The following is a 14616-nucleotide window of genomic DNA, read 5'->3' as shown; positions in this document are numbered from 1 at the left end:
GCACTTCTGCAACGAAAAGTTGATCGACAGAATATTAACCAACAACTATTTTGATAATTGATTCATCGTTTTAAGATATTTTTTGAGGAAAAATGCCAAAAATGCACTGGTTGCATCTTCTCCAATGTGAGGATTTGCTGTCTTTTCTTGTCCTACATTATACAAAATTTAGATTTTTTGTGTTGGTCATAAAAAACAGTCAGTATTTCTAAAATCCTTGTTAGCTGCTATGGTCACTTCCTGTCCTGTGCAGTGGTGGGAAGTATATTTATCAAAATGCTGCACTTAGGTACAATTTTGTGGTACTTGTACTCATTACAGTATTTTCATTATATGCTATGTTACACTAGTACATTTCAGAGGCAAAAATTGCACTTTTTAGTACACATTTTGACAGCTAACATTAGTTTACTAAGTTAGCTATAGCTACCAGATAATACCAAAGATGCTAAAGTAGAACTTTTCCTTGTAACGTTAGTGGAGTATTGTTGTATTTGTACTTTTACTTATGTAAAATTTACTTACATAAAACAATATAGAGTAGGCTATTTATTCCATCTCTTCCATGCATGTTAAAAGCAGTCAGTGGGTCTACTGCAGGGGTCAGCAAACTGCGGCTCCGGGGCCACATGCGGCTCTAATTAGCTCCTCTCCAGTGGCTCCCTGTGGATTTATAAAAATGGAAATGAATAACTTTTTTTTTTTTTACATTTTTATTTTTATTTATCATTGTTGTAGGTCTATGGTACGACGGTACGACGGAGTATTAGGGCCACATTGAGAAAAAAAATTATTACAGTAACAAAGACAGTAATGCATTTTTTTTTATTAATTTAATTTAAATTAAGTTCCACATTCACAAGTGTAAATTTACCCAAAAAAGCCTAATTTCTTTGTATTTATGAAAGAAATGGAATTATATCTGTCAACAATTTCTTCCTAATAAAACAAAAAAGAAACATAAACAAAGAGCTGTGCCAAACATAGAAGGACAACAGAAATGAAAAAAAACACACATAAAAAAATAAAATAAATAAATAATAATTAAAAAAAAGCGAGAAAAAAAATATTTTGAGAATGAAGTCATAATATTATGAGAACAAAGTCATAGGTTTACGAGAAAAAAAAGTCATAGAATTATGAGACCTAAGTCAGAATATTGCAAAGTAGTAATTTTAAGTGCTATTTTATTTTTTTCTCGGAAAGTTATGACTTTATTCTGTAAATCTCAGATGTGTTTCCCCTCAATGTGGCCCTAATACTCCATAGTACATTTGCACTTTGGCCCTCACTGCATTAGACTTATATACTATATACTTAGACTATAAACTGTGTTACCTTCATCACAATGCTCAAATGTTTTGTGGCTCCAGACAGATTATTTTTATTTATTTTGTTGCCTAAAATGTGTCTTTTGATAGTAAAGGTTGCTGACCCCTGCTCTGCTGCAGTGGTCCATGACCACATAATGTTGCTCTGTGACCGTTAGAGGCCGCTAACGGGTTACTGTGGCAACCGGAACCGGAAGTCGTTCGTTTGCCCCGTCTCGTTGTTAGGCAGGTTGGTTGTCAGGGGGCAGCGCATCAGTCAGTATTAAGCTAGCTAACCTGCTAACACAGGGATTAAAGGACTTTTATTAATGATGACACATTCATTCATAAAAGAAAACGACTCTCGCCACACCTGCTTATTATTCACTCAGAGCTGCCCTGTTTCTTTGTGTAAAAGCTGCAGAGACGAGGACGTTTATCGAAACAACCAGGAGGGTTTTACAGTGTTGTTTTCATCCCGTAGCCAGCAAGCTAATGTCATCAAAACAGCAGACACTGCAGCAGTAACATTACCCTGTAAGTAGATATCTCCAGGTTTCCATTGCGCTCGATGGAAATGGAAGACTTCCAGGAGGATTTAATGGAGCAGGAAGAATACGACGAGGAGACCGATGAACCACCATCGTCCCTCAACAAGAAAGCCCCATTTCGCTCCACTCGACTGCACATCCAGAGGAGTAATGTCTGCTCTCGGGCTTATTTCGTGGTGGTCATGGTGTTCTTCCACGTGTACATCCTGAATGTGATCGGTCTGCTGCTGTATGTGCACTACAACAACGGCCCCGGGGATCTTGTCAATGTGGACGGGACCACATCAGCATCAGGATCAGTCAGCGAGGGCGGACCCCTTTTACCCCATCCGGACCCAGCTGCAAGAGAGATCCACGTGGAGGACTATAGTCAGAGTTTGAGTCTTCCTCGCATTGAGGGGATACGGGTAAGAACACTGGCTTAATTTCATGGAATATGCCACTCACTGAGGGGAAATCCTACAGTGCAACACAACATCCCCCTTGTTACCCGAAGTGACATCAAAGTACTCTTTAAAGGGACTGTTTGTAAGAATCAGAAATGCTTGTTAACAGCGACACCTGTGGCCGTTAAGTCAACGAAAGTCAGCGTCGGGCTCACGCTTGCTCGCTCTAAATAGACATAAACGAGCATCGCTCAAAACAGTGAGACGACACACGTCACCTAAAACCACAATAGCACTCTATATTTCACCTGCTTTGCAGTAATGTTAGCTGACCAGACGAAGGTCTCTCCATGAATCACTGCTGATCCTAGGAGGCTGAAGCAGGAAAAGCGGGTCGGTGCCGGGGCTGAAGCAGGAAGAGAAAACGTTATCGTCTCCCAACTGCGCCCGCAGGGAGACACCGGCACCCGGTCAGAGACGATAACGTTTCTCGCTGCAGAGCCCCGTCACTTCACAAGACACGGAAAACCTCTGTTGGTCTGGAGGAGCTGCAGCATTTATTTCTTCACAAACATCCACTGTACATTCACTAGATATTCTCAGAGCTAAACTAACTCTCTTGCAGTGTGTAGTGAGCGCGCATGCACGTCTAGAGATGGAGCGAGAGAGTGAGAACGCGCGCGGTGTGTGAGTGAAGGCAGCGGAGCAGAGACTCCGGGCCCACACGCGAGATCGCATATGCGAGCGAGCATGGGATCCCGACCCGGTAGATTTATACGTGTAAAAAGTTAAAAACAGTCCCTTTAAGTAATCTTATACAATGCTAATACAATGTTGATAATGCTTCTTGTCCATCTGCAGGTTGGTCATGTTCAGCAGGTGTTCCTGGTGCCAGACAAAACACATGAGATGAGGACGATCAGCATGAAACCTCTGCTATTTGGTAAGTGCACGTGTGTCGTCTTTTTGGGTATGATCTGCTCTTCATAAATAAATGGCATTTCATCAGGATTTAGAACACAGCATTTATTATTTCTCAAAGCCATACAAATATAGACCAGCAATATTTACCTAAAATTCACAGATATGTACATTTTCTATTAAAAACATCTTTTTATCAGACACAGTGTTGGTACTTTATGAGCTCCTTTGTGACCAGCTGATTGCTGCATATCTCTTCCATAACCAGAGAAGGTTGGAAATGGTTTGAAAAGATAAGACCGAGCATACTTTACAGTTGTAAGTTTTTTAGTTGAGCTCTAAATGCAATGTCTGCTCTTTCTCTCTATGCATACTGCACATATCAGTTCTTTTGACTTTCCTAAACCTGGCACATTTTCCTAGCTCCTGCATCTGTGATGTTTCCATTTGCGCGCAGCTGCCATCAGATTCTTGTCTCGTCTTTGCCAGGTATAAGCCTTATTGACCACCAGCCGCTCCCCCTGCACTGTGCCTGTCACTAGGAAGGTCCCGCCTCGTGGGTTGTGCCGTGTCATGTTCCTCACGCAGGTGGCATCCCTCTCCAGCCACAGCTGTATGCGGGAGCGGATCTGCCCACCCAACAGGGGTCCGTGCTTCAGAACGTCCAGTTTGGCAGCCAGCGAGAACTGAGACAGGCTTACTGGGCTGTACTTGAGGCGTGTTAGACGCAGTTTCACAACTGGGAAGAAAGCAGATATACCACAAACCATGATCATCAACTTCAGAGGGAGCAGTGTGCTATTTGTGTGTATTAATTGTCCAGAATTAATGGAAAACTTAGAAGAGAAGACATGAAAGAATATTGATTCTCACCAAAATCACTTCTACAAAAGGTCTCCAGGGTATCTTTTGAAGAGGAGGCCTCCTCCAGCTCACAATCCCGACAGCTTGCCTGAGGCACTGAAATGGTCAAACCACTAATTGAATCGCTAGTTGAATGAAGTCAACTCAAGGATATGTGTCTATGTAGCCAGTTTCTTACCTCTACGTCCCCCTGTGTGAACAGTGCTGTTGGTGATAGAGGAGATACACATGAGATGGTCTGCAGGATACTGGTCACAGCGCAGAATCTCTGGCCAGGGGTAGCCATAACAACTCATGATTGGTGCACAGCTGTCCCGTACAGATTCGCACAAACTCCTGCAGGGCGATATGAACCTGATAAAGAAGAGATGGAGACGGGGGGCATTGTCAGCATTGAATAGATGAAAGGATTTGAATCAATAGTGTAGTGGTGGGGAACAAACAAGACTGGATTAAATCACATTTGGTTGCTTGTTTTTTCTTTTTCTTAACTGAGACGTGCTAACGTGTCAAAAAGGAGATTATAGTGCTTTGATTGTTTTCTGTGTGAGCCTTTCCTCAGATACTATCACCAATTTGCATAGCTTTTGAAAGGGTGTTAACCCTTAATGATCCTGCTCCTATGTAACTTTGTCATTATTCTTAGACATTTTTTTTCAACAATAGCAAACATTGCTGAACAAAGACTTGTGAGCACTGTCCTGTGAACATCACAGTTCCTAGTCAAACTTAAAAAAGGTTGACAATATATGTTCGAAAAAAACGTACCTGTCAAGGCAGATGGGTGCAAAGAGAGAGCAGAGGAAGATGCGGGCGTCAGGGTGGCACTCTCTGGCAAGTAGTGGCAGCCAGCTGGCACTCTGCTGCACAGCCTCAGCTGGAGACTCGTGGCCCAGTAGGTTGGGCATCCTCATCGTGTCATATCCGATGTTTTGGCACAAGGCCATGCCCGACGGGATAGGGACACAGCGAGAGGAACTGCGCGGTTCCCACAGTCCACCTTCACCAATAGAAAGCGTGAATCTAAAGCCAGTAGCAGTACCTGGGCCCCCCCACCCCTCACCATCCTCTCCTGCTGCAGCTCCTGGTCTAGAAACACGAGTATCTCCAAATCCAGTTTCAGTGTTGCCCTCAATACTCGCCCTGTCCCCGCCCTTGTCTTTTACTCCAGATCTAACCCTGCCCTCACCCCTCGCTCGTTCCTCCAGCCCTGCCTTTACTCTACCAGGACCAGGCGCTGTTGTGCTGCTCGGCCCAGCAAGCAGAAGGAGAAATAGAAGGGAGGCTGAATGGGAGGGCTTTCCGATAAAATGAGGGCAGAGCACTGCAGTCATCCTGGGATAGAAGTTGGGGAAAGAGGAGGGATCCTGAAGTGTGAGTGAATGAAGACCCCTTGTGTGACAATGCACGAGAGGGTGACAGAATAGGTGTATTTATAGTGGGCGGTGATTTGCATAGTAAGGGGAGGTGTAGAGAACAGTAGGGAAAAGGGGTGGGGCACACATTAGTGTGTTATTAGAGATGTGGATCCACTCCCATTTATGAGTGGATTTAAGTGTGTTTGACAGAGCTAAAGGTTAGTAAGGTGGATGATTTGGGCATTTAGATACTTTTGGCTGTCTGCCATTTCCATCCTCACAGCTTGAATTGAGGAAGAGACTGGCCCTCATGTAGTGGAACTCCTCCACCCCTTCCATCCTGCATTTTCTTCCGGCCCACACCAAACTACCCTGGCCCACACCAAATTACCCTGTCCCGCCCTGACCTCTTTGCTTTTGCACTTCTTTTTTTCTATCCACCTCTCCTGCTAAAAGGGAAAGATTGGATGTTTTTATGAATTCGTACTATTGAGAGACGGAAGATGCCCACGATAGCAAGAGACAATTAAGATGTCCACAGGGTGAAGTCAATGCAGAGCTATAACCCCTCAAGAGAAGATAATCAACATGCAGAAACTCTCCCTAAGTGACAAAACATGTGAGACCTGTGTGCAGGCACTTCTGCAACGATTAGTTGATCGACAGAATATCAACCAACAACTATTTTGATAATTGATTCATCATTTTAAGATATTTTTTGAGGAAAAGAGCCAAAAAATTCACCGGTTGCATCTTCTCCAATGTGAGGATTTGCTGTCTTTTCTTGTCCTACATTATACAAAATTTAGTTTTTTAGTGTTGGTTATAAAAAACAGGCATTGATGACATCGCCTTGGCCTCTGGGACATTGTGATGGGATTTTTTCACTATTGTCTGATGGTTTATTAACAAGATGATTAATCGAGTAAATAATCAGCAGATTAACCAATACTGGAAATAATCAGTAGTTGCAGCTCTAGTGCGCACTGCTTGTGCGCGTAGGACACAAACAAAATTGGTGTCGTCCTGCTGTGTAGCCATGACCTGATTCCTGTTCAGACAAGCAGGTCACTTCCTTTCCGGGGGAGAAAGAGACAGTAGTGGGAGGGGAGAAGAGGAAGGCTCAGTCCCCCTTCATTCATATCAGTTATCCAGATTAATGAGGCTTGACTGGACAATAGGGATTAACCAAGTGGATACAGTGTAAAATACACGACTGACAAACAAGGTCTCTACTGTACGGGCAGCCAACCTACCGGAAGCCTTTTATTAAGAGGGAAAATGACTGACAGACATGACTGGATTGTGGATGAATTCAATAAAGGTATCAAATAGAATACATAAAATAGGATTTGTTTTGCTGGTGTAACAAATTTCCTAGAAAAAATTGAAACCCAGATGGACCTGAAATGTTGAGAAAATGTTTAGGGACACATCTCATAATGACAGAAAATGGAGACAAGAGACTATCGATGCGGAGTGGCTTAGAACAATGTTACTAATAAGTATAGTCGGCGAAAATGAGAGAGAGTACACCAAATCCGATTCTTTCACTGCTTTGTACTAATTAATATCAGCAATTACTGACTCCCAGAAGCCAGCACTAGTGTTTCCACCCTCCTCTGGGAGAAGTCCGGTGTTGACACTCATTAAATGTGCTCGTGGGACAGGCTATACCACAAATACACTGGGGAATGACAGAGGGGAATAGCATGTACTCATTATATACACAGTCTATGTATACATTCACTAAAGACTTCCTCTGCTTTAACACCTACTAAAACATGCATGAAAGAAAGAAATGTGTAATTAAGTAGCATCAAGCTGTTGCTCTAAAGTTAAGTGGTTTCCCACAGTTAACTGTATTGCGATATAAAGACCTTATATTTAGCTCTTTGTTCCCGTAGTCTGGCTTATTATGAGTCCACGTTTCAATGTGATAAGAAGTTTATGGGATTTGTCTTGCTTTTTAAGGCCCACTCGTCCTAATCAAACTACTATTAGCATACACTGATCATTAAACTATCTCAAAATTGCCCCTTCACACTGAAGGGTTTTGTTAGGCAATCTAAAAGTAATCCATTTAGTCTCACAGATCAAGCCTGCACTGTCGACAGAGATCTTCTAATCCACTTAAATCAGTCACTCACCGTCTCAGGTGTGCAACAAAGCTCCACGTGTGTGCAGATATTGTGAATTTTCAGCCTTGAGACATTTTTTAATTGATTTTAAGTGATGGCAAAGACATCAGCAACAAGGTTATTGGTGTGAATTGAAAAGAAAAGGTTTCAGTTTATTTGCTTTTTTGATCAATTAGTGGCTCCACTGCGGCCTAATCATCACGTGTGAAGGTGTGAATCACTATGCACCACAGTTAACAAACCAAGAATGTCAGCCACACACTTTGCATGTATTTGATGAGCGTTGCATAATCTCCAAGGCACTCTCTTTGATAGATTGTATATCCTTGATCCTCACTGTAATCTTGGGTAAACGGAGGGCCTGCTGGTATTATGATAATATGGCTCTTTCATTTCCGTAATGTGTATTTGGCTACATAGCCTGGCAGTTAATTTGTGCTTTCAAAACTCTGCGGCTAAAATTAGTTGACTGTCTCTCCTGTGGAAAATATAGACTCCACTTACTCATTTTGTGCATTACATGATTTGAGTGAGTATGTGAAGTAATGTGTCTCCATTTCAAATTAGGATCTTTGAAAAGTATCAGCAGCATCTGACCACACATGTCCAAGGCTGCAATGCGTCCTAACGTTCGCCACTGTTATCTTTTTCCTGTCCCTGTCAGAGATTCCTGGCTTCCTGTCAGAGGAGGAGTGCCGCGTGGTGGTGCAGCTGGCTCAGCTCAAGGGTCTGATGGAGAGCCGGACGACAGCAATCAGCCAGGCACAAGAGGAGTCAAACCAGCCACTGCTTTCTATCAGCACAGAGGAGGTCTTCAGTCTGTTGGACCTAAACCAGGATGGGCTGCTGCAGAAGCAGGAGGTGACAAGAGAGAAATACCTTGTATCAATATGCCGTAGAGCTGTAAGGGAGGGAAATAGATTTTCCAGAAAAATCAATTCTAAATAATGGCAAATTAGATGAACTGTCAGAATGTGTTACACTTTTTGTTGAAATAAGGAAAACATTCTTGTCTCTCCTCCAGATTGTGAGTCACTCGCGCTCTCGAGATGGAACTTGGCTGAACCCAGACAACTTACGGCACATACTCGCTGGCCTGGAAGTCTGCCCAACAGGTTAGTGCCGCTGTGGTTTGTGTGTGTTTGCCCAAGTGTGTGTCAGTACATTTGTGACTGTTCTGACTGATTCCATATAGAGCACAGCATCAGTTTTTTGGGCACATTACAGGTTTGAATGACTTTTAAAAACATGTATTTGTGGGGCAAAGTTCTAAAAAAAACATGAGCAAAGTGTACTGTACTGGTAAGAGTAAGTGGCTGACGGGTGGCTGTGATTGCGTGCAAGTCTTTGTGAGTGGCAAGGCCGGAAGAGGAGTGACACCGTTTTGACCTGATGCCATTGTGCCAGGCGTTGTACACATCCCAGTCCGGATGTGCTTCATCCTATCTCATTAAAAAGTGATTATTCTCCAACCCCTTTTCTTAATTTTCCCCCGGATCCCCTGCACCCCCCCCCCACTCCTGCCTCCACTACTCTTTCGTTAACCCACCCCCCCTCCCTGGCCATCACTTCACTGGCACCCCAGAGCTATTGTTGCGGCTGGGGCGCGGCCTCCCAGGGGAACTGATGGGGGCCAGACATTCATTCAGCTGACAGTAACAGCGTACGGTTGGACAAAGACGGAAGGAAGGGAGGAAAAGAGCCTACTGTTCATTACATTGTCCAAGAACTCAAGATTAAATTAAACTGAACTAGAATCGTGTTACTGCATAACTGTGAAAAGACTGGTTTGATCATTTCTCAGGGCTCCATTCATGTCTGTAGTTATGAGGTTATATTTTAACTGCACTCTCCTGTTCCAGGCTCCCAGCTACATGAAGGAATAATAATAGTCTACTAACGGATTGTGTGGGTGTTGTCCTGGCAGGGATGCTGACCTTGGAGGACTTCAGGCGTGTCTATGATGTGTCCCAGCGCCCAGGAAAAGAGCGAAGCGGGAAGCTCCGGAGTCAGTTCAAACAGAGAAACAAACATACGTGGCTTCACCAAGGCCCGGGATCCCACCATGTACTGCAGACACTCAGGAACAGGTAACTACACATACATACACTTTATCATGCTCTTACAATAGTAGCCCATACACTCATGATTTATTATATACTTGTTTTTTTGCTCTGTCATGCTCAGACTGATCAGTCTGACACGTCTGCCTTCCATGTTGGTTGAGCTGAGCGAGCCGCTGCAGGTGATTCGCTATGAGCACGGAGACTTCAGTAATGCACACCATGACAGCAGCCCTTCTCATTCAGACACAACCTGTTTGCACACGCGACTGGCGGGAAACACATCTGCTCTCACAGAGGTCTCCTGCAGGTATAACGATATGTATTTTTCCTATTTAGTTTATATTCAGTTACTTAGTTACGTAGTTACTGTATGTCATTTCTAAGACTGGACACAGACAACCTTAACTATCTCTAAATGAGCTTAGGTTTTCATTACATTTTTATAGTAATTTCTGTCATGAACACTGTTGGGCACTAATCTCTTGTTTACCAAAGTGATTACTTTGAAAATTGGAATTTATAACTGGAACTATTGTCATTGCTTTTAGAAAGCTATTCAAATTGCTGATGCATAAAACAAAATGATGTCTCTTTCACATTTATCTGTATTTGTCAATTCCTTTCTCATCCCAGGTACCTTACCATGTTATTCTACCTCAGCTCTGTAGAGGAAGGTGGTGAGACCACGTTTCCTGTGGCAGACAACCGTACCTATGAAGAGCAGGTGAGTCACAGTCATCAACATGCAAAGCCTGTCTCATTTTACCACTGTGAAATGATGATAACTGTACGTGACCTGAATGCTGCTGATCAAAACGCAGACGGTGCTGAGCCATGACAAGGAATCTGACACCTACAAGCGAGCATAGTGTTGCCAAAATAAATGATTAGACACAAGCTGTTTACAGCGTTGTGTGTCCTAGGCGCTGTTACAGGATGGAGTCGATTTGACAGACACCCAGGAGACGTGTGGCAGAGGGAACATGAGAATAAAACCCACTGCTGGGACAGCTCTCCTCTGGTACAACCATCTCTCCGATGGTAGAGGTAAGAACAGAAGGCTTTAGATGCACACACTTTACAGAGGTGACCGTTTATCATCAGTTCTATTCTTTGTTTTAATCACAAAAATGTGTCACCCACATCAGTTATGTAAACCCAGTGAGAAAATGACTCGTGGGAAAGGAGGATCTGTTTCAGAATTTGGAACAAAAGTTGCCAGTATCAAAGCGGATAAGCAGATGAAGGACTGAGAGTCTGTGGGGAGGACAAAATATTACTCTTTTTTAGGGCTGTCAAAGTTAACGCATCAACACAAATTTGTTTTAACGCCACTAATTTATTTAACGCATTAACACAAACTGTGTTAATGCGTTAAATAAATTAGCACTGGCGCCTCACAGCTAGAGGGTTGCAGGTTCGAATCCGGCTTGGGACCCTTCTGTGTGGAGTTTGCATGTTCTCCCCGTGTTAGCGTGGGTTTTCTCCGGGTACTCCGGTTTCCTCCCACAGTCCAAAGACATGCAGGTTAGGTTAATTGTGGACTCTAAATTGCCCGTAGGTGTGAATGTGAGCGTGAATGGTTGTCTGTCTCTATGTGTCAGCCCTGCGATGGACTGGCGACCTGTCCAGGGTGTACCCTGCCTTCGCCCAATGTCGGCTGGGATCGGCTCCAGCCCCCCCGCGACCCCTAACGGGATAAGCGGTTGCAGATGGATGGATGGATTAACACAAACGATCTGTAGCAGGCTCAGTTATAAAGCTAGAGTGAAGATACTGGCATCATATGAACCTATAAAACCTAAGGACTCCATTGGTACCAACCATGTCATACTAGCTTGGAGGAAGGTAAATAACGCTCCAAAGTTGCGCTAAATTTTGTCGAGGAAAAGCTGACATGGCCATTTTCAAAGGGGTGAAAAGGGGTTCTCTGGGTACCCACAGACATGCCCACTTCATGATAATCACATGCAGTTCGGGGCAAGTCATAGTCAAGTCAGCACACTGACACACTGACAGCTGTTGTTACCTGTTTGGCTTGAGTTTGCCATGTTATGATTACAGCATATTTTGTATGCTAAATGCAGTACCTGTGAGGGTTTCTGGACAATATTTGTCATTGTTTTGTGTTGTTAATTGATTTCCAATAATAAATATAGACACATATTTGTATAAAGCAAGCATATTTGCCCAATCCCATGTTGATAAGAGTATTAAATACTTGACAAATCTCCCTTTTAAAGGTACATTTTGAACAGATACAAAATATGCGATTAATCGCGATTAATCATGGACAATTATGCAATTAAATATTTGAATCGATTGACATCCCTGCTCTTCTACATCTACTACATCTTCTGTCCTCTCAATTTTCATTTTCTCTCTCCACTCTTGGTTCTTTATTTCTGTCACTCATATCATTCAGTCTGTTGTGGCTATCATAACCTTCATGGACTGAAAGGATTATCTGATTGGATTCAGCTTTATATGAGACTGGGTGACTCCTATGACCAGAGATAGCCCATTTCAGCAATTAAAATCTGTCTTATCGAATTAGTTTTGTTTAGAACTCTTATTTTTTATCCTTAAATCATTCAGTGTTATCTCTGAAAGTTTCAATCCTTTTTAAATGCTGTTCATCTTCTCACCCTGCCTTCCCCAGGTTGGATGGGTGAGCTGGATGAGTATTCCCTGCACGGCGACTGCCCTGTCCGGCGTGGGGTGAAGTGGATGGCTAACTGCTGGGTAAATGTGGACCCGGATCACCGGCAGCAGGCCCGCTACCAGAGACTAGTTAGTCAAAGGCATCAAGCTAAGTCGGGCACAGAGGAGCATTATCAACCTCTCTCACACAGTGACCTCCACCAGGATCTATAGCCGGGCATTCTCACTGACAACTCAAAGCGATCATCATTTTAAAACTGAGTCAGTTTTGCGTCTATAAAGCCAGTGAGGCCTGGCAGACCTCTTCATAATGTCAGATGCTGTAAATGAAAATTGCACAAAAAAGCATCCCAGATATCTTCTCTGCCAGTAAATCTGTCTTTATATTATGTCTTTCAAGCCACTGCTTGGATTTCCACATTCCAAGTTTGGTGAACTTCAATATAGATTTTGATATAGGATTGTGGCGGGCAGAATACATGGTTTCCTCCCAAATAATTTAATTTAAATAATAAATACATATGAATTAAACATTTAAAGTTCACTGCCATCCTCTATTAAATTATGCCTTTAAATAAAATGTCACTTATTCAGAATATTGGATATGCAGTTTATGAATACCGTGATGTGAGCTGACAAAGTTGCAGTCTTGTCTAAGAGATAAGCCTGCCTTCCATTCAGGTTTACCAGGCAGCTGCCCACCGTTGCAGGTCACTGTTATTTATTGATATAGAAGTAAAGCCTTTTGTTATAAGCCATATCAAAATATACATCTGTGAATGTGTTCCTGAGGGAAATCTTTATGTGATCATTTATGTCTTCCGTTTCCAGAGTTGATGAGCTTTTCTCATGAAATGTTATTTATTAATGAGTGTTCGCCACATCTACTGCAAATGCTGGACTGTTCTTGACTGGACAAAATGATTTGCTGGCCGTGGGAGGCCAGTCCTTCAGGTCAGGTGTCACTCAAAACTAAGGTCTTTGATATTTCAACTTTCTTATCCTCACAACTCAAAAATATGTATTTATCTGAGAGTATTTATTTGAATGTTATTTATTACGTTATATATTAAGTTAAAGGAATGCATATTTATAACAGCTTGATGTTGCACTGAATCTGTCACTGTATTTTATTGTATTTATTCTATGTTGTGAAACACATAAAGCAATGTTTTACTACTACTACTACGTTTTACTGTTTTACTACTTTGGCTTTTGGCCGAGAGGGTAGAGCAGGTTGTCCACCAATTGGAAGGTCGGTCACGTGTCAAAGTGTCCATGAGCAAGACACTTAACCCCAAATTGCTCCCGAAGGCTGAGCCATCGGTGAATGTGTATTTTGATCAGATCTTGATGGGCAAAGTTGGCACCTTGGCAGCCTCTGCCATCAGTGTATGAATGTGTGTGTGTGAATGGGTGAATGCTGACATGTAGTGTAAAGCGCTTTGAGTGGTTGGAAGACTAGAAAAGCGCTTTATAAATGCAAGTCCATTTATCATTTACTGGTGGTGTCGTGAGTGTGATCACTCGTGTCTACATAGACATTGTCCACTAGATGTCGCCCAATGTCAAATACAGCAGTGAGTTAGATGTGAGCCAGTTCATTGTGGTGTATTTGACAAGTGCTGCATCAGCATCCTGTTGGCTCCCGTTCCTATGGGTTCACTCCACCAGGAAGCACAAGTGTAATTTACATATTGGTGACTCACCCTTTCTTGTGTCCTGTTGCCAATATTATGTGAGCTTTTTGATGGCAGCTGCAGATTCAGTATGGACACGGACACTCTTTAAAGGAACAGTGTGAAACAGCTCAGGGGATCTATTAGCAGAAATGGAATGTGCTACTCATAACTATGTTTTCATTAGTGTATAATAACTTGAAACCAAGATTCGTTGTGATAATAGGGAAATAGAAATTGCATGCTTTTACACATGGCACTAAATTACTTGTTTTCTGAACGTTGAAGCATGATGAGTAATGGTATGTCCACAGGCTCCATCCGTTCCACGCTTCCCATTCATTGTCTATGTAAGCAGCCGTGCAATGCATTATGGTAACGTGGCGGCGCGATTCGAGAGACGGACCGTCACGTCGCCCGCTCCTCATTTGCATAAAGTTGAGGTCTAGGCTACTCTAGGCAAATCAGGGGCATCCAACGCAACTCATCGCGTCTGGAGACTCCCGAGAAACTTTTAAACTATGCGTTGTCAATCGTAAATAAAGACGGATTCAGCAACTGCATGGCTTATTTCGCGCATAAAATGTTTTCAGAAACACATTTCAGTGAACTGTTTTTGTGATATAAAGCTGGGAGCAGCAGCAGCCCATGAGGGACTGCGTTTGTCCAATAAGGT

At 42.9% G+C, this 14616-nt stretch overlaps 2 protein-coding genes across 2 annotated transcripts; one reads left to right on the top strand and one right to left on the bottom strand.

Annotated features, from left to right (window-relative positions):
- Nucleotides 1-1507: 1507 nt before the first annotated feature.
- On the top strand, nt 1508-14166 carry LOC141772772 (transmembrane prolyl 4-hydroxylase-like). Its single transcript, XM_074644168.1, has 9 exons — nt 1508-2268; nt 3109-3190; nt 8196-8392; nt 8556-8646; nt 9459-9621; nt 9719-9904; nt 10231-10321; nt 10521-10644; nt 12260-14166. The coding sequence occupies exons 1-9, from the start codon at nt 1882-1884 to the stop codon at nt 12472-12474; spliced, it is 1536 nt and encodes a 511-aa protein (XP_074500269.1). The 5' UTR covers nt 1508-1881; the 3' UTR covers nt 12475-14166.
- On the bottom strand, nt 3204-5765 carry LOC141772773 (secreted frizzled-related protein 5). Its single transcript, XM_074644169.1, has 4 exons — nt 4801-5765; nt 4211-4386; nt 4042-4128; nt 3204-3907 (listed from the first exon to the last, which is right to left on the bottom strand). The coding sequence occupies exons 1-4, from the start codon at nt 5364-5366 to the stop codon at nt 3588-3590; spliced, it is 1149 nt and encodes a 382-aa protein (XP_074500270.1). The 5' UTR covers nt 5367-5765; the 3' UTR covers nt 3204-3587.
- Nucleotides 14167-14616: the final 450 nt, after the last annotated feature.

This window comes from Sebastes fasciatus, chromosome 8 (assembly GCF_043250625.1).
Source record: "Sebastes fasciatus isolate fSebFas1 chromosome 8, fSebFas1.pri, whole genome shotgun sequence".
In the NCBI taxonomy this organism is placed as follows: domain Eukaryota; kingdom Metazoa; phylum Chordata; class Actinopteri; order Perciformes; family Sebastidae; genus Sebastes; species Sebastes fasciatus.
The sequence above is the reverse complement of the archived record's forward strand: the minus strand, read 5'-3'. Positions and strand labels throughout refer to the sequence as shown.

Bases quoted from the DNA above. Each gene is read 5' to 3' on its own strand.
- LOC141772773 (XM_074644169.1), bottom strand. From the start codon at position 5,366: ATGACTGCAGTGCTCTGCCCTCATTTTATCGGAAAGCCCTCCCATTCA. The intron at 4,129-4,210 runs GTAAGAAACTGG...TGACCATTTCAG, and splicing joins TCACACAGGGGGACGTAGAG to TGCCTCAGGCAAGCTGTCGG. The intron at 3,908-4,041 runs GTGAGAATCAAT...CTTTCTTCCCAG, and splicing joins CTTTTGTAGAAGTGATTTTG to TTGTGAAACTGCGTCTAACA.
- LOC141772772 (XM_074644168.1), top strand. From the start codon at position 1,882: ATGGAAATGGAAGACTTCCAGGAGGATTTAATGGAGCAGGAAGAATAC. The intron at 3,191-8,195 runs GTAAGTGCACGT...TGTCCCTGTCAG, and splicing joins CATGAAACCTCTGCTATTTG to AGATTCCTGGCTTCCTGTCA. The intron at 9,905-10,230 runs GTATAACGATAT...TTCTCATCCCAG, and splicing joins CTCACAGAGGTCTCCTGCAG to GTACCTTACCATGTTATTCT.